The 23,883-nt window shown below is 52.0% G+C and overlaps 1 protein-coding gene across 2 annotated transcripts in view; it reads right to left on the bottom strand.

Annotated features, from left to right (window-relative positions):
- The window catches only part of KCNN3 (potassium calcium-activated channel subfamily N member 3), a 147,532-nt gene extending 139,115 nt beyond the window's left edge, over positions 1-8,417 (bottom strand). For both annotated transcript variants that reach the window (XM_014791920.2, XM_004436116.3), the window contains exon 1: positions 7,216-8,417. In XM_014791920.2, coding sequence (XP_014647406.1) covers positions 7,216-8,118 — 903 coding nt within the window. In that variant the 5' untranslated portion in view covers positions 8,119-8,417. The remainder of the gene's footprint in view (positions 1-7,215) is intronic.
- Positions 8,418-23,883: the final 15,466 nt, after the last annotated feature.

Below are 23,883 nucleotides of genomic sequence, written 5' to 3'. Positions count from 1 at the left end.
TAACAGAGCTAAACACAGCCTCACCCAGGGAAGTAGGAAGCTGGAACTCAAGGATGAAGAAGAAAATTCTAGAACCAGGGATGGAGAAGCCCTTGGAGTTTCCCTCACTCAAATCCCCAGCAGAGGCTTGTGGTGGGGTTTGGAACAGGGAGACAAACAGTACACTGGAGACCTAAGCTCCCGTTCTAGAACCATCTCTCCTGAGCCGGGCACCTGGAGTAAACCACTCAGCCCTCTGCAGCTCAGTTTTCTCCTCTGTGAATGCCGCTGAGTGTAATGACTCCAGGGCCACGGTGGGGATCCTGAGGAACAAGAAGCATGGAAACACCTTGTGAGATGGAAGATGCCGAGCCCTGTGGGCCGCCCACAATGAGTAGCCCTGCAGCCAGTGCTGGAGAAGGAGCAAGGAGCACTGGGGGAGAGCCGGCGAGGGGCGAGGGCCAGAGGGCTGTGTACAGAAGTGTTCCGCCAGGTGCGGGGCCTGCTGGCTCTCCAGAGGGGAGGGGGCAGTGCTGGGGGGCTGTGGTGGAGCCTGCACCAGTCCAGGCCTTTGCAGGATGGGCTCCTGTTCTCTCTGTAATCCCCACACCTACCCCACCTCAGCTTTGCCAGCATCACCCAGGGCAGTATTACCAGACCTCCAGGTGGGGAGGCACCCCAAGGACTGACCATGGACCACAACCTCACCCTGGACCCAGGCTGCCTCCAAGGGCCCCCCCTTGCCCTGGCTGCCCCTCAGGACACTGTCTTCTCTTGGTACCTACACTGGTATCTCTCCCACTCTATCAAACCTCTTCCTGCCCATCTCTTGCTAAACTTCCTCCTGTCCCAAATTTTGCTTCACAGGTCTCCGGCCCATAAATCTTGACTTGTCTCATTTAAGAATGGTAAGCAATTTATCCAGCAGGAGCAGGCAAGTGAAAGGGCTAAACCTGAGAGTCGAAGGGGCCTGGGTTCTTATCCCAGCATCGCCACCCACTAGCAGTGTCAGCTTGGCCCAATGACTTCATCTACAAAGGGGGACATGACTACCACCTGCTTCAGGACAGGACTCTCGAGTTCCACACAGTCCATTGCTGCAGAAATGGCCCCTGCCCTCCCCTCTCCTGTCACCCAGCAGCATTCACGGGCCCCACAGGTGAAGCAGTGCCCCCTCCTGCCCCCAGCTCCACCTCCCCTCCCTTCTCTTGGATGCCAGCTGAGATCCAGGGGGTGGAATGACAGGGTGGGGGGAGGGGGCACCTAAAAACCCGTTAGCCTCCCTGGACTTTCCTCATCAGAAAAAAAGGCACTAGAATTTTCCTCCCCATAGCTCCCGAGAACAGCATGGACTTAGAATTCCCTACCCTCATTATTTAAAGAGGAATAGGTGGCTTTCTTCTTTCTCTCTCTCCCTTTGGGGTTTTGAAAGAAAGAGAAGAAAAACAGCTAGGAATGAAGGCGCTGGTCTGCCTGCCACTGAGCTGAGGAAAGCAGTATTTCATCGACATGCAGCCGCCCCTCACAGCGCCCCCCCCATACATGCTCATTTTCTCCCCAAAATGTGCTTCACAAATAACTGTAGCAAAACCAAAGTTCTCTGTTCTGATTTTATATTTCCATCTGGGCCTCACCTTCACCACAGAGGTTACTCAAATTCCTTTTCATTTGGTTTTTCTTTACCTTATATTTTTAAAGCAGATCTTTGGACCCTGTCTCACAAGTCCCCCCTCCCGAAAGCTCCATACGGGAAACACAGGCCGTCCCTCAGCTTCCTAATTAGCCCGGGCGGCAGATAAATGCCCCAGTGCTGATGCCAGCGCCGAGCAGCAGTAACAGCGCCTGTGAGGAAGGGAAGTCCGGATGTATCATGAAGTCTTTCCCCCGGGACGGTTATAAATAGTGTGATGACACGCAAAGGAGAAGCATATATAAAAGTTAGCTGTCCCCTCTGTGGGTTACAAACGTTTGACTCATTTGCAGGCTGTCCACAAAGGTTATAAATAAAGTTGCCACCCCCCTGGGTGGGAGAAGGGCCTGGTTTTCACACTCCCAGAGCCACTCGTGCTCTTGCCCTCCTTGGGCCAAGACACTCTGTGTGACCTGTGGAGATAAAGCATACTCCTGGGGCCCTTGGCAGCTGTAGCCAAACACTTATAAAAAGTCTCCTTCCTTCTGCAACCCTGTCCTGCAGGTCACCCCACTGGGAGGGTCCATGGAAAAGGGTCTATCCCATTCCTACTTTCCCAACATGCCTGTAACCATGGACGTGGGTGCCCTGAGGCATCTCCTCCCAAACATCAGGACATCCCCGACAGCCACCCACCTGCCGCAAAGTGGCTTCTGGGTCTGGCAGGGGGTGCAGGCCATTTACCCGGCCAAGCCCCAGCTGCTGCTCTGCCCTTCTGCAGATAAGACCTCCATGACCAGGGATGGCAGGGTGTCAGAGGAGCTGGGACCCGTGGTCCTTCTCAATCCTTCAGGCTGGAGGCTGGGGGTGGACTCACTGACCTCTGTGAGGTCAGCAAAGAGACATAACAAGTTGGCCCTAAGGGATCCCATTCTTTTTTGGAGAGTGAATGGCCAGGGGACTGAGCTCCCCTGGGTGTGCAGAGAAGCCTGTCCTTTTCAGGGTGGCCTCCCACAGGGTGGTCTGAAGAAGGAAGAGTAAACAGGGGTGAGAAAGGAAGTCATGCGTGGGAACAGATGGGGCAGCCAGGGTGAACACTGCCATACCGAGTCCTCTGCCCACGGCATGGGTGATCCCAGCAACAAGGCCAGGCAGGGGAGCGGGAAGAGCAGAGGGGCAGGAAGTTGGTGGGGTGGGCAGGAGCAGGGCACGAGGAGGGCAAAGGAACCAAGTTCTCCCTGCGAGGTGAAACTCAGCTGGATCGTGAGGCCGGGGGTGGGGAAGTGGTTTGAGGTTGTTGCAAAAATGGTGGATGCGGAGAGCCACCCTGCTGCACCAGCATTTCCCAGCCTCCCTGGAGGGGACTCCACAGCCTGAGGCCCCAGGTTCCGGAGAGTCAAGGCCTACTGGTGACTTGCCAGGTGGACAGAGGCAACAGATCAGCCACCAGCAGGATGGCAGGGTGGGGTGGGAGTCCACAGCCTAGGGAGAAGAGGGAGGCCAGACTGGGCCTTGCCCATCCCCAACTCTCCCTTGACCCACTAGAGAGAGCACAGCAGGCAGTTTAAGGCAACAGAGTGGGTGTGCCTCAAACCGGCTCTGAAAGAAAATAAAGAATGCCAAGAAGGACTCCCCAAATCCTCACTGCCTTCATCTTGACTGGCACTAATGTGGTAGAGACAATGTCACTAAGATTTCTCAACAGGATCTCTAGACCTGGCCCTGTCATGGTGTCTAAGACCTCAGAGAGTAAATCTACCTATAAAAAAAAAACCTAGACTCCTCCTTCTGTTCGGGGGTAGCCCAGTACCAGGAGGAGCCTACCAAGGCCATCTCTGGCATTTCTCTGCTGTTTGGCCTCATGGCCCTGGCATGATCACAAACAGCTCTCCTGTTATCTGAGCCCATCGCCCTTCTTCTGTCATGGCCTCTGGCTTGTGAGGCTGAGGACCCTGAGGACCATTCTGTCACAATTTCTTACCTCCTCACTCTGGCTCCAATTTGCATTAACTTTGAATATGCTCAGGAGCACACCATGTTCCTTCTCAAGAGAGCGAGGCCGGCGTGGTGAACACCTCCCCCAGTAACAGATATCAGCCAAAGACAGGCAAACAGGAAGGCCACGGCCCCACAGAAAAAAGCAGAGAACTTCAGATAACAGCAGCTCAGGCACAAGGTTAGTAGTTTTTGATCACTTGTGGGGGAAAAAACGTGTGTCCCTTTCCCAAGGGCCTTTGAGTGGGAACTGCCACCATCAATGCAGAATACCTGATCTGAGTGGGTGCCTGAGGTCACCTATCCCTCCTCCTGCCTCCAGACGGGTCAGCAAAGCCAACAAGACACAGAGTTCTCCAGCAAAAGAAACGGTCACCCATCCCACCCCAGGGGCCGCTGAACATCTCTGCGTTCTCCCCGCTGGTGATTCTTCATTCCAACCCAAACCATCCTGTCACAAGAGAGTCCATTTTCTCCATGAGGCTGGGGAACAGACGTTCACCTCCCCTGCCACAGACCCATGTTTGGAGGTGGTTTCCAGTCAGAAGACCCAGCCCGTTCTCAGAACTTCTCCCCTCCAAGATACAACTTCTCACTCCACTGACAAGTCTTTTTTTTTTCGTGAGGAAGATCACCCCTGAGCTAACATCCAATGCCAATCCTCCTCTTTTTTGCTGAGAAAGATTGGCCCTCGGCTAACATCCGTGCCCATCTTCCTCCACTTTATACGGGATGCCGCCACAGCATGGCTTGACAAGTGGTGCGTCAGTGAGCACCCGGGATACAAACCTGCGAACCCCGGGCCACCGAAGCAGAGCGCACTCACTTAACGGCTGTGCCACCGGGCCTGACCCCATTGACAAGTCTTACTTCCCAATCTATTAAGGCCTCAACTAATTCTGGAGCCAGACTTAGACAACAGAGGAAAAAGACATCTCTTTTCCTCTCATCACCATCGTTATTGATAACAGTAACAACAGACCCCGTTCATCAAGCAGGCACCGTATGGAGTGCCTTACACTTATCTAATTCACTCTCCCCACTTGACAGCTGGGGAGACAGAACTGCAGAAGCCCCATGGCTTGTCCAAGATCACACAACTGGAAGTGGCAGAGCTGGGACTCAAGCTCTGGTCTGATTCTTTAAAGCGATCCTGTTTGCCTCCAGGATAGCTGCCTTACCCACTCCTGGGTCCACAGGGCCTGACATAGGAGACACCCAGAAAATACTTGTTCCATAATGACTCGATGCATGGATGGATAGATGGAAGGGTTGGTGAGCAGCTGAGCAGGTTAAAGTGAGCCCTGCTTATCACAACCAATACCAACCCACCGTGCACAGGAAGTGGCCATCCCACCAGCTGAGGCAGGCAGGACCTTCCCAGTTGCTGTCCCCTCCAAGCTGCCATCAGCCAGAGGGTCAGCGATTTAGAAATGAGTGAAGCCCAGTCCCTGAGGTCACCTCACCCTTCCTCCACACCAGAGTCTGTTCTCTTCAGTTCTGTGAAAGCTCCTTTCCCTGGATACTCCATCAGGATGGCACCTGCTCCAGCCTCTTCCTGCCCAGCAGCAGCCCTCCCATCGCATTAAGACAAATGCACACAGACCATCCCACAATGGGAGCTGTCTCCGGGAAGAGCCAGTCCCTTAAGAGCTCTGACCATGGGGGTCACTGAAAGAGAAGGTGCTGGTCTTTCCCTTCCCCTCTCCCTGCCAGCACTTGGGCCTTCATCAGTCTCCCCAGTGAGGGCTCCTGGTCCCCAGGAGGTGACTGGAGGGACCAGGGCTGTGCCCAGGGCAGCTGCCAGGCCTGCCAATGGTGGTGGCCCCCTTTCCCGGAGTGCCCAGCGGGAGAGGCGGTTCTGAGAAGGCAGTGAGCAGAAGGACCCGCAGGCTCAGAGGCTCATTACAGGGAATGACTAAGTGAGCTGCGATTCCAGGGGAAACCCCCGCTCACTCTTGCTCACTGAGGGGCTCCATGCCTTGAGCTATTTAGATAAAGGCAGCTTCCAGGAGCTTTCCTCAGCTGGGGAAGCCCCCTCTGAGCAGTCGGGTCCCTGGGGGGCCCTCTGCCTGGAAGTCTGGGTTCTGGCTATTCAGGTTGTCTCACAGGTCTGCCCCACCCGTTACCAGAGCGGGCAAGTCTGCCCATCCCCTGCTAAAGCGAGAGGCTGGGAATAGGGGAAATCCGATCAGCACCTCCTAGGTTTTTGCGACTGGATTTCAACAAGGAATGTGACAGTCTCGCAGCAGCTGTGCCCAGCCTGAAACAAGCTCTATTTGAAACCTCCAACAGCTGAACCCCTCCCAGCTACCCGCCGGCCAGCCCAGCCACCCCCTGCCCAAAATGACAAATAAGTAGAGAAATCCAAGCAACAAGCAAGCACACACAAACTCACACACACACACACACGCACGCACACACACACACACAGCAACACACCGACAAATTGGGGGTGAGGGGTAGAATGGGAAAAAACCCACTTGTCCAAGGACTCCCCAGGTCTCCAAGCCTTCCAGCCCGCAGCAGGAGGGCTCCAGCAAGCAGAGCATTGACAGAAACCCACCTTCCTCAATCCCCACTCTCTTGGAGGACGCGATTGCCGAGCCCCGTCGGGGAGGGAAACCCCCTCCTCCGTCTTGGGGCTGGACTGAGAGGCTGGAGCAGTGGGGCCAGCTCCCCCGCTAAAGCCGGTGCCCGCCGTTCTCCATCCGGGCGCGCGCTCACACACTCGCACACACACTCATCCTTATTTATCCCGAGAAGAAGGAGTTAGAGTGGGAGGGGAGACCCAGGGCTAAGCCGGGGGCGCAGGCTCTCGGGGACGCCCGGGAAGCCCTGTCATCCCATCCAAAGGAGAGGCGCTGCCCCCTGGCTGATGCCAAGGCGGAGCCCATCTGCTCTGCCCGGGTAACACCTGTAGCCATTTTTATCAGGGGATGTTTATGAGGCAGCAGCAGGTTTATTCTGAGTCGTCTTTCCTGAGGGAAAGAACCGCTGATTTCCTCCGCCTATATTTTTACCCCATGCCCCCAGGAGACTCGGGTCACGGGTGCTTTTCTATTTTACCCTAAGTCTCTCAGGGACGAGGAGGGAAACAGAAACTTGGGAAAAGAGGGAGAAGACAGAAAGAGAAGGGACTGGCATGGAATCCCCACCCCCCACCCAGACATTTATTTCTTTTTTATCCTCGGGAAAATGGAGTGGAGCAGGGAGGGGAGGAGAGGAGGGGAAGTCACAGGAATTGGCGAGCGCTTCAAGGCAGAGTGTAATTAATTGGTGCGTTAAGCTGCTGGGTTATGCTTTGGTACGAGTGAGCCAGGAGGAAAAATGATTTCTCAGAAGGGATTCTTTAATCCTCCCTAACACAGACTCTGCAAATTAGACACAGTGTATGGGGATGTCCCCCCCAAGAAAGCGAGGAATGAATTCTCCCGGGATTAAGAAGGAAAACCATGGGAAGTTAAAGTGTTCAATATAATTGAGCAAGCCTCTCCCCACCACCACCTCTCTCTCTCTCCCCCAGTCTCTCTCTCTCTCAATCTCTCTCTCTGTCTTGCTACCTACATATTCCTTTTGTTCAAGGTATAAAGAGAAACCGCAGCCCCTACCTTTGAGTACAAACCCCAAGAGAGCTCGGTCTCTATCACCATAACAACAATTCCAAACATCCCAAAAATCAGAGCATAGTCACTCAGTCGCTTTCTCTTTTCAAACAGGGCCCTCCTGTGTCCCAGCTTATAGCCAATGTTTTGGTTTTTCCGCTTGTTGGCTTTGGGGAAGGTGGTGCTGCTGGCGGTGGTGCCGGCATGCTGGTGGTTGTGGGTGGCATTGGGGTGATGGAGCAGGGTCTGGTGGGCATGGTTGTCCTCCCGGGAGGAGATGATGATCTCCGGGGGGTTGCTGGGGCTGAAGAGCTGGAGGGGTTGGCCCTCCTGCTCGGTCTCGATGAGGTTCCTCCGGGAGGCGCTGAGGCGGCTGAGGGGCTTCATGACCCCACCGCTGTACTTGCAGGAGCTCATGGCGATCTCCGTGAAGGGGTTGCTGTCCCGCCGGTGCACCAGGGGGCTGGCCTGCCGGTGCCGGCCGCCTCCACCAGGCCCACTTGTGGCTGTGGAACTTGGAGAGTGGCCAAGCAAGTGGTCATTGAGATTGAGCTGGCTGCCTTGCCTGGAGGAAGGGTGGAGGATGGCGGTGGAGTTGGACGAAGGGGGGCCCCTGAAAGCAGTGGGAGAGGAGTGCAGCAGGCCGGGGTGGACGGGCTGGCTCTGGAGTTGGGCGAGCTGAGACAGGGGATGCGGTGGCTGCTGCTGCTGCTGCTGAAGCTGCGGAGGCTGAGGCTGCAACGGGGGTCCTGGGGGCTGCTGGGGGGCTGCTGGTGGCGCTGGCGGTGGTGGTGGTGGGTGCTGCTGCTGCTGCTGCTGCTGCTCATCCCCGGAGGATGGACAGGGGCACTTGGGGTCTTCATCCAGGTCCCCCACCCCCGAGTCATGGAAGTGCCCAGAAGTGTCCATCTTGGAACCTGGCTGGATTCCCTGCAGCACAACCCCCCACCCCAAAGCCACCCTCGCTCCAAAGATGTCCTCAAAGAAAGCCAGGCATCCAAGCTCCCCCACCAGAGTGTCTTGGCTCCAGTCCTCTCTCTTTGGCTTGCTTCGGTTCTCTGGGGGCTGCCTGGAGTCCAGACGCTGCCACTCAAGAATGCATTGTACTGGGCAGGGAGGGAGGGCAGGAGAAGAGCCTGGAGAAAGAAGAAGAAGGGGGGAAAAGAACTCTCTCAGGAGGTGGTCCTCTAGAAGCGTGTGAGGCCAGGTTCAGCTTCACTCCTCGCTGGCTCAATAGCTTTGCTCTCCTCCTCCTGCACTGTTATATTGTAAGCCAAGCCCACTTATTAGCAGCTGGTCTCATTGGCTTGGCTTAACTCTCCAACCACCTCCTAACTCCGCCCCCTGCATAGTCTCCACCCCGGAGGAGGGGCCTGCTGCCCTCAGCTCCCAGCCCCAGTGGCAGCGCAGCGCCGGCTGGGAACTGTAGTTTTCGCTCCCCATCCCCGAGCTGAGCAGCTGCCGTCCTTCCTCTGACAGGTATGGCAGCAACCCGCGAGCCCACGGCGAGAAGGATGTACGCGCGCGGGGCGGTGGGGAGGAGAAGCGGAGGGCCTCCGGAGAAGGGGAGCTGTGCACCCTGATGCGGGGGCAGGAAGCAGGAAGGCAGTTAGTAGTGGCCAGGGTCTACGATAGGTTGTTTCACACATGTTATCCAGTTACATCCTCCAAACATCCAAGGAGGTGGGCATTATGTTCCCATTTTACAAACTGAAGCTCAGAGATGTTAAATAACAACTTCAAGGTCAAAAAGCAGAGGGGATCCACATGCTCCTAACCCCAGGTGGATAAGCTCACCTATTGAATGCCTGCAATAGTGTACAGGGGCCTTTGTTATTTCTAACCCTCACATCAACTCTATGAAAATGATGTCATCGTTCTCCTTTTACAGATGAAAACTGTAAAAAAAAAACAAAAAAACACTCAAGCACAGAGAAGTTAAATAACTTGCCAGATGTCACCCAGCTTGTAATTAAGTGTGCTAGGATTTGAACCCAGGTCAGTCTGACCCCGCAGCTCCTATACCATCTCCCAGGATGCCTTTCCACTATGATGCTCAGCGCGAAGTGGTTGCTCCATTAATGGTGCTCAAATGATCAGTGGGAAAGAGCCAGAAAGAAGCTCTGGAGGAAGAACCGGCCTCCCTAAAGCAGAATGTGTGAAGTGGACCATGGCTCCAATGGGGCATGGAGTCACCAGAGGGTCTGGCAGGAAGACTGAAGACCCCCATGGTCGCTCCCCATCTGATTTGCTCCACAAGGCTCTGAGAGTCAGAGCTGGGAACAGCTGCTGGCTTCCCAGGTTCAGAACCATCATCAAGTATTTATTAAGCTCCCATTGTGTGCAAAGGGAGTTCCAAAGAGATAGGACCAGAGCTGAATTCATTTCCGTTTCTAACTGCTGCATACTTAGGGATCCGTGAGGAAGGAACCACTATGGGATTCCCCAGGCACACCTGGGGTTTTAAGAGGGCAGCATCTTCCTGCCTGGCTCCTGCTTCCCCTTCACCCCTTGGCCTCTGTCCAGCTGCTTCTCTGGATGGGAAGGGGGAAGAGAAGGAGAGTCATGCACACACACGTACATAGGTGTGCATGCACTGGCCCGCAGACATGCACACGTGCACACACATGCACACACACAGTGAGCTTCTAAAGCAGCTCTCCTGAACAGTGAGCAGCAAGTGGCCAGGTCAGGGAGGGGCAGAGCTTCCATGAAATGAGCCCAGAGTATCCTCTGTACACACCAGTCCTCACCTCTCGAATCCCCTATCGGCCCTAATGATTGAAAACTAAAAATTACTTATAATATAAGCCACAACCCCAGAAACCTGAATAATTATAATTACACACAATTATCTTGATTATTGTTATTATTGTCAATGACTTGGTCATTCTTCATTTCCCCCCACCCCCACCACTACAAGTCACAGAGCTGGAGCTCAGACAGGAGCCTGGGGTCTCATGTGTCTTCCCATGACCATGCAGGCCCTCCGGTAACCCCCTCCCCACTCCATCATGCCCTGCCTTCCCTCCCCTTCCCTCTGTTCTTGGTTTCCCTCCCTCCATCCACAAACAGAGCCGCCTATTTGGTTCAAGGCTCCAGATCACATACTTAGGCTTAATAATTTCCTAATAAATTATGATTACTATGTTGTTTGTAGCAGAAATGTGCTGTTAATATTGTTTCTCAGTGCTGGATACAGCATCTGAGCTGTGAAAAATCAATTTTCAGCGACAGACTCCAGGCCTGGGCATTTCTGTGCCCACTCCACTGCCATGACCTGCCTTCTGCCTTAGCTGACCTTTCCGGGCCGGCCTCCTGCCTCCAGTTCTCCTGGCTGTGCTGGCTGGATCCAAAGGGGGACTGTTTGAGTATGTCCTGCTATCGTGGATGGGGATGAGAAACAGCTTGGGGTGGGGGGGCAGGAGGCAGGGGATCAAACTGTGCCAGAGCCATCTGGAAGATTCATCTGGAAATGGACTGGAGCTTGACAGCTAATGCCACTGAAGCAGCTCATGTCTCTTGAAAGAGCTGCCCTGTTGGAATGGGAAGAGAACAATGTCATGGTTAGAGGCTGGGATCTCAAGTCAGCCTGCCCAGGCTGGGGCCCCTCTCTACCACGTGATGGCTGTGTGACCACAGGCAGGATAACTACCTCTGATCCTCAGCTTCCCTCTCCATAAAGTGGGAGGAATAAGGGTCCCTACCTCATGGGGTTTGGGGGAGGATTAGACTTAGGGGTATGAGTGGACTATCCTCCTGGACCGTCCACGGCAGCCGTGAATCCCTCAGGGGTGTGCCTGAGCTGGCTGGGACTGGCTTATAACAGCCAGCTGTGCAGACCTCTCCCCAACTCCACATCTAATGATGTCACACTGATACCTTGACATCAGTGCTAGTGGGGGTACTTACACCACAGGAATTGGCAAACACAGCCAACCAGGGCTGATTTTTCCTGGCGAACCAGTTGTTAGACGTTTGCTGGCTGTTGAACATTCACCAGCAGACTTCTGCCTTTTATGCCATAGCATTATATGCAAAATGTGCACTCCACCTTCCTCTAAACACTGTCCACGCACTGCCTCTCCTCCCTCCCTCTCACCAGCACAAGCTTTGCCACTTGCTTGCTGTATAACCTGGGGCCAACTGCTTAACCTCTCAGGCCTTTAACTTCATTAGCTCCCAAGAGGTAACACAGGTCAAGTGTTTTGTCACTGTAAAGTGCCTAACAGGTTAGTGAATCAACTGGGAGCTGCTCACCCACAGGGCCTGATCATGTCAGGTTTTCCATCCTGCCCTACAGACCCACTGCTCTCCGGCCTCTTCCCACCATTGCTGCATACCCAAATCCTCACTGTTGGGAAGCCCCCAGTGCTCCCCTTGGCCCCCAGCTACAAGCATGTCTTCAAAACAACCCGTGAATTTGAGCCATTACCCATTTTATAGATGAGGAAACTGAGGCATCAGACACATTTAAAAACTTGCCCACAGCTACTGACTAGTATACTAGTGGCATGGCTGGAATCAAATCCGGGTCTATCTGACCCCAAAGCCCAAGCACTTTCCATGTTCCCTGAAATCCAAAGCAATAGGACTCCATCTTATTGGTATTTATTAAACTTTACCATGTGACTCACATCCCGAGCCCTTGGGAGCTTATGGTCTCACTGTAGAGACAAGCCGTACTCACGTGGGATGATAAAGAACCACAACAGAGATCCCAAAGTGTGGTCTAGACAGTAGAGTTCATTGAAGGCAGAGGGTAGTCAACGGAGGCCTCATGGAGGTGGTGGGACTTGAGCCATGCCTTGAAAGATGGGCTCTTCCTTCAAACAAATTAGGCCTCTTCGGTCTATAAAGAGGAAGGCCAAGGGGGTGTGGTGGAGCTTCTTAGCTCAGAGAGTGGAGGGAAAGTGAACAAGGACATGCTCACCAAACCCAGTAAGGTAAAGGTGGCCTTTGGCCATACCAGCTCCATGTCAGCTATCACTCGGCCCCTGCCCTCCTTTCCACCACTTCCTTCTTTAAGCCCCAGCAACACCAGATTCTTATAGTCCCTCCAATAAGCCATGACATTTCACACCTCTATGCCTTTGCTCATGCTATTCCTTCTGCCTGGCATGCCCTTCCCTTATGTCTTAATCTAACACATTTCTTTTTGCCCTTCAAGACATGACTCACAGGTCTTCTTTCTGGGAAGCCTCCCCTGAGCTCCCCAAATCCAGGTCAGGGGCCCTTCTTCTGTGTTTTTAGTACCCTGTGCACTCACCTCTATCCCTGTCTCTATCAAGCAGTATAGCTGTTATCTCTTTGTGAGTCCTTTTCCCCCTAGACTGTGACCTCCTTGAGGGCAGGAATGCTGTCTTCTCCATTGCTGTATCTGCAGCTCTTGCACAGAGCCTGGTATATAATATATGCTTAATAAAGATTAACTGAACTGAAATGAACTGAACTTGAAACTTGGGAGAGGTCATTTGGAGGCAAGTGAGAAGAAGTCATAGTACTTTCCACAACAAATAATAACCACAATTTCCCCAACAGTAAAATAAGTGAGATAGAAGAGATGATTCCTAAGATCACTCAGCTTTGAAGTCCCATAATCTGTGATCTGTGGAACTGGTTACCCCTAAAAGATAAAACTGACTGTAAATAGATTTAAGAAGAGTAATGATTTGTGATTTATATAGCTGTCTTTCCCACTAGGCTGTGAACTCCTTGAGCACAGAGAAGGGGTCTAATTTTTTTCTGTATCCCCAGCACTGAGCAGGATGCCTAGCCATGGAAATACTCATTAAAGATTTATTGGATGGGGCCGGCCCTGTGGCTTGGTGGTTAAGTGCGCGCACTGTGATGTTGGTGGCCCGGGTTCGGATCCCGGGTGCGCATCGAGGCACCACTTCTCCGTTCATCCTGAGGCCAAGTCCCACATACAGCAACTAGAAGGATGTGCAGCTACGACACACAACTATCCACTGGGGCTTTGGGGGGAAAAATAAAATAAATAAAATCTTTAAAAAAAAAAAGATTTATTGGATGGATGGATGGATGGATGGATGGATGGATGGATGGATGGATGGACAAATAGGTGGATGAGTGGATGCATGGATAGATGGATGGATGGATGGATGGATGGATGGATGGATGGATGGATGGACAAATAGGTGGATGGGTGGATGCATGGATGGATGGATGGGTGGGTGGGTGGGTGGGTGCGTGGATGGATGGATGGATGGATGGATGGATAGGTGGATGCGTGGATAGGTGGGTGGATGAATGGATGGATGGATAAATAGGTGGATGGGTGGAGGAATGGGTGGGTGGAGAGATGGATAGGTGATGGATAGAGTTTAGATATAATGACAGATAATAGCAGAAAAGCCAGTGGTATTTAAGGGATATCCTTAACCTTCCATGGATAGATAGTATCATCAAGATCAACCACACCCTCCCTCAGACCCTAGATGTTTGGGTCAGGGACAGCTCTGGGTTGACAGCTCATTAGCCCATCCAGGTTCAGTCATTACTGTGTTCTTATCTAGGACCTTTGTTACTGGATCAATTAATGATTTAACAATAAAAACAACCCTGTGTTTGCATAGCACTTTATAGCTTTCCAACTGCTTTCACATAAAATACTCCATTTGCACCTCCTGGCAGCCCTGGAAGGCAGGCCGAGAAGGTTCTATTGCTCCATCTTTCACACTCTCACCCACCTCTCATAAACTAAAGTTGAGAAAGATTTAAGTGACTCTCTCAAGGTCACCGATTAGTCGTGGATTTAAACCTGGATCTGTCTGACCCCTACACTCGTGCTTTTTCCCGTTTGTGCTGCCTGGAATGCCATTCCACCCCTCGCTCTTGGTCCAATCCTACTAGAATTTAAGGAGAGCACAGCGCTGCCTCCAACCAAAGCCTTCCCAGACCCCCCTCCTCAGCCCGTTCCCCCCAGTTTGACATCATCTCCCTCTTCTGAATTCCCTTAGCACTTTATTTGTATATCTCTGGGGATGCTTTTCACCTCTTGCCTTGTATTGGAGTTGTCTATGTACATGTCTTTTCTCTCCTCTTTTAATTTACACCATAAGCTCCTGTTACCAAGGAGCTTATGGTATAAATTGTAAAACACACATACACACAGTACCGCACCTCACCCCGCACCCAGATTGTGTGCTGAATCAGCAGGTGAGTGAGTGAGTTCACACAGGCGTGAGTCAGGGCACTTTGACCTTGGACACACTGCTGGCCCCTCACCTGCACCACTGGCCACAAGGAGTGCCGATCGGTAAACATGGGTCTCCCGTCCACGCTTCTTTTGTCTGAGTCTCTGCATGTCCAGACCCTGGGGTGAGGCCTCTTATGACTAAAGCCCACCCACCCTTCCCCATGCCTCAACAGGAAGAGTGAGGCAGGACCACAGCACTTCCCCCTGGCCTCCAGGCCACACACCAACAACTCTCAGCTGCTTGTGGTGCCGAGGCTCCTTCAGCTTCCCACTGTCTCCTCCAGCATCCTGCTTTGCTGGAGAAAAACTGAAACTCGTGCTTTGTCTGGGTCTCACGATAAAGGGGACAAACAGCCCAACATCCCACACCCTGGTGCATTTACTGAGGGCCTGCCCTGTGCATATGTGGTTCCAACAAGCCAGTGGGGTGAGATGAGTATCCCCATTCTACAGATTAGGAAACCAAGTAAAGTTTCAGAGAAGGTAACCGGCTTGCTCTTGTTCTCAGAGGAGGCAAGAGACCAAGCCATGAGCCAAACAGGTCTGTCCACTCATAGGTCACCCTCTCCACTCAGCCAGCACCATGGGGCTTCCTCCTCTTTAAAGAAATTCTCTCTCCTGCCCTCCACTCCTGTTCCAGGTTCTCCATGAAACTCCCTCTGATAAAAGGAGTGGGGGAAGGTTTCAAAAGAGCAGCTCCACGGAGCCCTGTCTGGAAGCAGGGTGATGATCCTGCTCCTAAAACCCTGTGGCAGGGGGCTGCTGTTCCTGGACACGGAGAGAAGACGGAGTGGAGCAGCCAGGCATGGTGCCAGCAGCAGCCTTGGGCTGGGGATCCCACCCATCTGGGTTACAGCTATCATTATCCTGCTGGTGACCCCATGAGCAAGTTGCAACACTCTGAGCCTATAAAACTGGACCCATTCATGCCTGCCTCCACGGTTGGTTTGTGAAAATCCACATACATTTTTAAATGCTTCTCCTGACCCCTTCTCCGTGGCTTTGGTGTGAGAACTTGCTGTTCTGGCCAGATGAGTCAGTCCGGATGGGAAAGTCTATTTATTTGAGGGACTAAGGGTCAAATGAAAGGTGCTGATATGGTGTCTGGAAAGAAGGCATGGGAAATGGGTACAGGGTGCCAACATTCTGTCACCACAATGTTCTGCCAGGCGCACAGGGAGCTGGTATAAGTGCACACACTTTGCAAACTGTCAAGTGCTGCCCATGTAGACTGGGCAAGTGCAAGGACCTTGGTGGACTTTGGTGGCTCAGGGAGGCCCATGTAGACCCCTGCCTGGCCAGGGCTCACCATCTGAGACTCATCCCTGGAGTCTGGGCAGGTCCAAAGGCCTGTCTGCTCAGGACTGAGTCAGTGTGGAGAGCCCATCCCCCACCGTCCTGGGCTGGTGGGTGTGCCCACTCCCGGCCCCTCCGTGTGGGGTAGATGATGGCCCATTCCCCCCACCAGAGATTCCGCTTCATGAGAGCAGGATTTCTGTATATTCCGTCCACTGCTGAATCCCCAGGGCCTAAAAGAGTGCCTGGCACAGAGTATGCTCTCAATTAAGATCTACTGAATAAGTCAGCTTCCTGATCCCAGTCCCAAAAGTCTCAGAGAAAAAAAAAAAAATTACCTCTAACAGTTTCCCAAACCCAGAGCAGGCACCTGAGCTGCCCAAAGGAGGGCCCAGAACCAGGGCAGCCCCGGGCCCTTGGCACAGAGGGTGGCAGCAAGTCTGCGGCCCTGGGTGAACCACCCTCCCACAGTTAGGGGAGCGAATGACCGATTTATCCCCAGGGCCTGGCTGGCGACCTGGCTGGAGCCCTTTGAGCCAGCCGGCGCTGTCGGCCCTTCCCCAGACACCGATGTTGGCCGATGGCAGTTCAAGCGAGAAGCTCCTGGCAGCTTCCCGCCCAGCTCTGCCTCTGAGGTTGAGGCCCCAGTTGACTTATGCTCACCCCGGGCTCTCCCACCCGGGACACAGCAACCTGTAGCTGGTTTGTGAGGAGTGTGGCGACCTCTGCTGGTGGCACTTGCACATAGCTTGGCACTCCCGGCTCCTTGGGAGGTGCGGAGGGAGATCCCAAACAGAACCTGCACCCTGGTCTTAACTTTCTGCCTCCTTTCACGGAGGCCCAGGGACCGCATCAGGTGCCAGGATTCACCTCTGTGAACATTTTGCAAAGGTAGCTCCTATTTGGCAGGTTCCTTGGGTTTTTCCACCATTGGGAAAGAAAAAAATACCTCTGTTGTCTGTCCTAGATGAGGCAGAATAAAGCCTTTGAATGAAAGCGTTGGAAGGGATCACAGAGATGACTCAGGGCCCATCCCTACGAGCAAGAGAAGAAGACCTCACGGAGATGGGAAGTGATTTGCCTAAGCTCACGGAGGAGTTAAGGACAAAGCTGACCTGAACCAGGGTGCCCTTGATGGGTCCCCTGCCAGGGGCCTATCATTTCTCAGTTGCTGTTAGACATGCAACAGCACAGCTCACCACATCCTCCCCCTCCTGCTGTCTCACCGGGAGCATCCCATACCCAAGCTCCCAGCTACATCTCCACGCTAAGTTGCTGCTGTTAAATGAGAAAAGGCCCCCTCCCCCCGCGCCACACCCACAGGGCAGAGGCGCCCAGCTCTTTGATATGAATAATGCAAAAGGGCAGGCATCTCGCTCGCCTCCTTTTTTTTTTTTTCTTCCTTCCCTCCCAGTTAAGGTGAAAGCTGGAGGGTTGCTATGGACACTGCACTCAGGCTCTCCCTCCTCAGTAATAATCCGTAGCCACCCTCCCTGCTGGAGTCGGAGCTTCTAATTGCCAAGCCTCTGAGGCAGCGGGATGCCTCACAGGAGGTCCCAGGCAGCCGGCAGAGCCCGAGGGTTAGATGGGCTAAGGGGGGCAGGAGAGAGTGACAAGATGGAAATCACCCGAAATTGGAAGCAACACGCTCAACCTATGTAGGTAGATTGACAAAACCAATGTTGATTTAGCCAGAATTAGAAAAGCAATAGTGTCTTAACAGGCTCCCCATCAAATCAGACACTTAATCACTATGGCCAGTGTCTCCGGGCAGGATGCTGAGAGGATGGAGGGGAGGGGAGAGGCCCACAGCTGTGTGCACGAGCAGTGTCTGCAGGAAAGACCTTGACAGCCCTTTTGCTCTTATATAAGAATAACCATGGGTCCAGGAGCTCCTCTGAGCTGGACTGCTGGCTGCTCTGCGGCCCTATGGGCAGAAGCACCCTGACTTCCCACTGCTACACAGGCCCCCTCGTTTATCCTCACCAGGAGATCAGATCATTATCTCCACTATCAGGAGAACAGAGCACGCTCCTCCTCATTCACCTCCCACCACGTAACGAGAAAACTGTCACCTCTGATCCTGTCCCCACCATGAGGACCAGAGCATACCACCTCTATGAATGTCCCCTCCAGGAGATCAGGACACTGTCACTGCTATTCTTGACTCCAGTATGGGACCAGAGCTTTTCTCCACCATTGGGCTCTACACCGTGAAATCAGAACATTGTCATCTCTATCCATGTCCCACAGCTGCCGACCTACACATCAGATCAGGTCACCAAGACCACGAGACCCCAGACAGCCATGGACTCACGTCCAAGTGGACAGGAAGGGCCAGCGTGAAGCTTCTTTTCTCTGTTTTTCAATCAAAAGCCACATGCACTGGGCAGGGCACAGTCGGCCTCTCCCTCCAGAGCCCCCAGGGACCATAGTGAACTTTTAAAGAGAGGGCCTACAGGAAAGCACTTGGGCCCTACAAGTCACCAAACCTGTGCATGGTGGCCAGGGTGGCCTTCTGGAGGCTGTGCTCATCTTACTCAGAGCTGGGCCGTGAGGAGCACAAAATTAGCTTTACTCTGTCCTGACCGCCACCACAAAAACCCCCTCCCCACACGCATTAATCCTGGAGGAAGAGTGTGAATAGACTAGGGAAGCCCATCTCCATCCCAAAAGACCCTTGAGATAGATAGATATAGATATATATACACATATATACACAGATACGTACCTGTATGTATGTGTGCGTATACATGTACACATATATACATACATATGAAGAGATCCAGAGAGAGAGCTGGAGGGAGGGATTAAAGACTTTTCCAAATCCCCACATTTACCAGTATCTCTCTCATTTTTTAATTTCTGCCATTAAATACAGTGAAGCAGAACAGAAAGTTGTTCCTCCCCCTGGACCTACCTTGAAAAGAGGGCCACAAAGTCACCCCAGAAGTGGGTGCAAGGCAGTTGGCTGGGCTCAGTCACTCGCAGTGACTGCTTCCAACAGTGACTTTATAACAAGTGGAACTCCAACCCCCACCTCAGGAAAACTACACATCACTACCCACCCTGGCCAACGGGGACACTCAAGGCTCGTCCTGACCGCAAACGTTGGGGCCAGCATGCCGAGGGTCTGCTGTACTAGACAGCAGGATCCCAACCCACTGCTGGCCTGGCATTTATTGCACTGAAGAAAGCCCCTTTGGGTGGGGCCCCAGCCCAGTCTGGGACTCCCCTACTCTGCTCCAGAGCCTCCAGCAAGTTTTTCTAATAAAAGGATAGCCACTGAAGAAGTGGGGAGAGCTCAGTTTTGGAAAGTGCCTATACACAGCAGCTCAGGACCACCATAGAGATCAGGTGGGGCCACCACCCTGGTCCTTCCACACCTGGCCTCTGCCTCCACATTGGGAATCTTCTCTTCCTGCTCACGAGCTCAGTAGATTCCCTGGAGGGTCAAGAGAAGAGAGAACACTTATATTCTGGATTTCCAGGCCACCTGTCATTGGATGGGGAGAAGGACACCCCTCCATTGCCCCAGTGCCAGGTTTGGACTATGGTTCAGAATGGTGTTGGAGCACCCACCAGGCAGCTGCTTCTCGTCAGCCCTGCGACACTCTGTGATGGGGTTCTTGTCCCCACTTTACAAAGAGAAACTGGGACCCAGAAAGGCCTCGGGACTTGCCCAAGATTAAATAATTGAGTTTCAGATTCCAAGGGCCCAGCACCCTCACCTCGGCCATTTTCCCTTCTGGCATTTGAAAGTCATGCTTCAGAATGGGAATGGGCTGAGACTGTACATCTCAGAAAGAATATATGCCAAAAACAAGCCAGTATTCAACTGGGAAGTTTTTCCTACGATTTAGGAAAACTTGCCTCCTCTGATTGTTTCTGAAATTGTGTTCCCAGAGCTGATTTGGTGATAGATTGTGGCTCCAGCGATCCCTGTGGCCCGTCGTGGGAGCTCCCGGGAGGCCTGGTGAGCACTGCTCCTCTCTTCTTAGCACAATATGTTTTTCCTCCTGCAAACCCTTGATTAAGCCTCCTGGTAGCCCAGGAACAGGCAAATGTGAGCTCCAGAGGGTAAGAAAGGCCAGTGGCTTCCTCCTTACTTCTTGCCACTTCCATCAGAGAAGCTTCTGAACCAGCCAGGAGGGCCAGAGAAGGGAAAGAAAAGGAGAAAGGATGAGAGCATGCCCTGGGGGCCCCTGAGATCTTATTATAGCTGCTTCCAGCACTGTGGGCCTTGACCCTGATCAATGGGGCACTTCTGCATCTCCAGGAAAGGCCAAGAAAGCTGTCAACTCACCCTTACCCAGCCAAGAAGTGTTAGGTTGTCCAGTGCTCTCAGACCCATGGGTCTTGGCTGATGGAACGTCTAGTGTAGAGAGAAAGGACAAGATAGCAAGAGATCCTGAGAGACATGAACCTCTGGTCTGGGACTGCAGGAAATTGATTCATGTGTTATTGGTACCAAGGCAGGAATTTTCCGGAAGAATAGATTGCCAGAGACAAGCAAGCAGCCAGTATCTCCTATTTCAGGTTAGACAAGTTCTAACTGGAAAGATCTGGTCTCCCCATGATGTAAGAGATGTGACGTGCTTCGCACGGTGCTGGCATGTGGGAGGTACTCCATGAGTGTTCATGTCCTTCTCTCTTTACCTGTCATCCCTCTTGTATGAAGGTGTTTTACTTACTGGAACGGAGGCTTTGGTAAATAAGGAGAGAGTCTCTGTTACCTGGATCAAGAATCCAAAAGCTTGAAGTTCAATGAGTACAATTAATTTTAGTTCATGCCATTGCTCAGGAGAGGAAAGAAGGCAGATACCCTTGTTTCTAAGGAATACATGGTGCACGGGAAGGAGCTCTGAGCACATGTGAAGTTAGCTGTGCCCTGTCTGGCCTGGACAGGGCCCATCCGAGAGGAGAAGCCTGCATCTTGGTGCTCACTTCCACCTGGAGGCTCCCTGCGCCATCTTGACTTGGACCTCCTAAAGAGCCTGGAGTCATGAAGTCAAGCTAGCCCAAGGGGTAGACAGAGCCCAACTCCAAGACCAAGCTCTGTCAGGCAGCTTCCAGGCTGCTCTTGGCTGGGGAAGTGGTGTTAGCCTCCGTGCTTTTCCTCCATCGACCTGGTCTTGGCCATTTGGAAGCAGCTTTGCCAAGTGATGCAGCAGAAGAGAGACATGCATCCATGTGGCAGTTTGTCAGCTGCACCAGAAAAGTGATGGTGGGGGAGGCAGTGGAAGTCAGTGACTCAAAGCAGGTTCGGGGATTATCTGCTGTTTTCAATTATCCACGTCCCTCATCACCATGGAGAATTGAGAATTGGGTGTATTTGCCTCCCCCTCAGCGCTGTTGCTGGCATTAGAGACGTGATTTGTACTTGGAGCAACTGTGGGTAAGGGACTCAGAACGGGCTCTGTATAAAATTCTCCCCAGCACCGAAATGTCATTCAATAGCTCTCTGCGCCTGGCACCTCTTGGTCCCTTTAAAAATAGCTGGAAGAGAAACATATCCAGGGAGAGGGGAACTGACGATTACTGAGCATCTGTGTGGTACTCAACACTCATTTTGAGCCAAAGAAACTTCAGCTCAGAGAGGTTAAGTGATTTGCCCGTAACTTGTCACAGCACGGAACAACAAAGTTGGTGCTCCAACGTGGAGCATCTGATCCCAAGGCTCATCTCCCCACCCCACCCCTCTCTCGGTGAACTCATACTTCCCTTATAAAACATGGTGGGCCCATCTTGGACCTCCCTGTCTATATCTGCTAAGATGCTTTCAGTTGCCGGTAAAGAAAACCCAACTCAAGAGAGTTTAAAAACAGGGGCATTTATTATCTCACACACTAAGAACTCTAGAGGCAGGACAGTTCCAGAGGTCATTGATTTGGTGGCATATGTTACCATGAACACAGGTCCTTTCTGAGTTTCTGCTCCATCATTCTCAGCATGTTGGCCACTCCCCTCGTGATCATGAGATGGCTGCAGCTCCTCCAGGCATCCCATCATCACCTTCAAAGTCCAGAGACAATAAAAGGAAGCACCCCTGTCTTGGATCTCTTTTTAATAATGAGCAAAACTGTCCTCCACATCTCACTGGTCAAAAATGGGTCACTCAAAAAAAAAAAATCGGTTTCATGCTCAGACCTAAGCCAATCACTGGCAAAGGGGGGTGGATTACCATGTTGGCTGGATTGGGGCCTGTCTTCCTCTGAAGCAGATGCTGACCGGAGGAATGTTGACAAAGTGGGGATGCTCCGCAGTGTAGACCCTGAGGACATGTGCCGGCTCAGCGTCCTTGTAACTCAGATAAGAAGGGGTGAGGGAGCGGCTTGCACCAAAATGAGAACCCGCTGGCCTTATCGTGAGCTTGCTTATCTAGAGGACACACACAACGGACTTCATTAGAGATATTTGGGAAAGAAATCTTATTAAAGATGTGTTCCATCACATACCAGGAAAGCAGAGCCTTTCGTGAAACTCTGTAGGCCACACAGGGCATGTGAGCAGCTACATGGTGCCGAGGTCTTTAATTTCCTGTAGGAAACCTGATGATTATCTGTCTGGAAACGTTTCCGCTCAAGCAGGGGTATGTGAGGGCCAGGATGAAAGAGCTCTTTATGTTTTCACACTATACATTCAGACTCCTTCAAAAGAGATGCCAGTCGAGGGAGGCCAAGCAAGGTCAGAGCATCCCACCAAATCTGCCCCCTCCAAATACCCTCAAAGGCAAGAGGGGGCTCCCTTAAATGGAGAAAACAAAAGAAGTGACCCGGCGACAGGCAAGAGATATGAGAAAGAGAAAGATAGAGAGACGCATGTGAAGCAAGAGAGACAGAGAAATGGAAGGAGACAGAATGAGACAAAGAGACTAGAGAGAGAAGAAAAAGAAAGACAGAAGAAGGAAGACAGATGTGGCAAAGAAGGAGAGAGAGAGGAGAAAGAGGAGCTAGAGAAACCCTGAGAACAGGAGCGGAGAAAGAAGAGAGCCAGAACTAGACAGGCGAGATGCCCAGCACTTTTTCAAGCATTCTTGCTAACGCTAATATTTACCCGTTGGGATTTCCAGCCCTACGTCATCTTGTTGCCGTCCTTGCTTTCTGCATGAGGACAGAAATCCAGGGGTCACAGACTGTTTTTCAGCCCAGCAGGATCCAGATGTTTCCAGTTCCTGGACCAGGCAGTACTGATGGGTCGAGGGGGTCATTATTCAAAGAGGCCTTAACACGCATGATTCTTAGTTAAAGGTGGGGGAAGAAACAGCCAGGATTGAAAGGAGTTATTCTAACTTTGTGAGTTCAGACCTTTGAACTCACTTCTTATCCTGATTTCCGTGGCTGGGATGAGGACAACAGTCTATAAACAATCCGCATATTCCATCTTCCTTCATAGCACACGTAGACATCTCCAAAAATAATTCCCAACGGAGCATAAGCTCCATTTCCACCCATGTGCTGCCTAGAGAACTCTTATTCATCCCTCAAGACCCTGTTCAAATGAGTCTCCTTTATGAGGCCTTCCCTGACTCTCACAGCCTTAAACAGGGTCATCTGCTACCTCTGCTGTGTGCCCCCAACACTTTGTAGGAATTTGCACTGAGGGACGTCTCACATGGCATGGTAATTATGTGTTCATGGTCCTCAGCATCCGGGACAATGCCAGGAACATAAGAGGAACTCCAAACGTATTTACTGAATTAATGACTGAGTAACCAAATAAGTCTGCTTCCCTGACTAGATTATGAGCTTCTCAACTTGAATGGAATTAAATTGAATCACAGAACTTCGGAGCCAAAGAGCACTTAGCACCCACCTAGTCCGGCTCTCAAATACCAGTGTATGTTTGATTACAAACATGGGCAACAGAATCCAGTGACCACCAAGCTCTTTTTACATCCCTGGAAATATTTTTCTGATCTATGCCAACATGTAAATGCAGGAGAGTTTCAGTGTTTTAATTTACTTACTTTTCTGGAATTTCATAGTAAATACTTGCTTTCTCTTTATAAAAAGTTTGGAGAGAATAGAAAACAATGAAGAAACAGAAGAATCATGTATAATCTCTCTACTTAACTTTGGTATTATTAATATTTGGCATATTTCAGTCTTTTGCTATGCATTGTTTTCCCTACACAATTGAGATTATAGTGCACA

This window comes from Ceratotherium simum, chromosome 2 (assembly GCF_057802395.1).
Source record: "Ceratotherium simum simum isolate JZ-2026a chromosome 2, ASM5780239v1, whole genome shotgun sequence".
Taxonomy (NCBI): Eukaryota; Metazoa; Chordata; class Mammalia; order Perissodactyla; family Rhinocerotidae; genus Ceratotherium; species Ceratotherium simum.
This window is presented reverse-complemented; position numbering and strand designations above follow the sequence as displayed.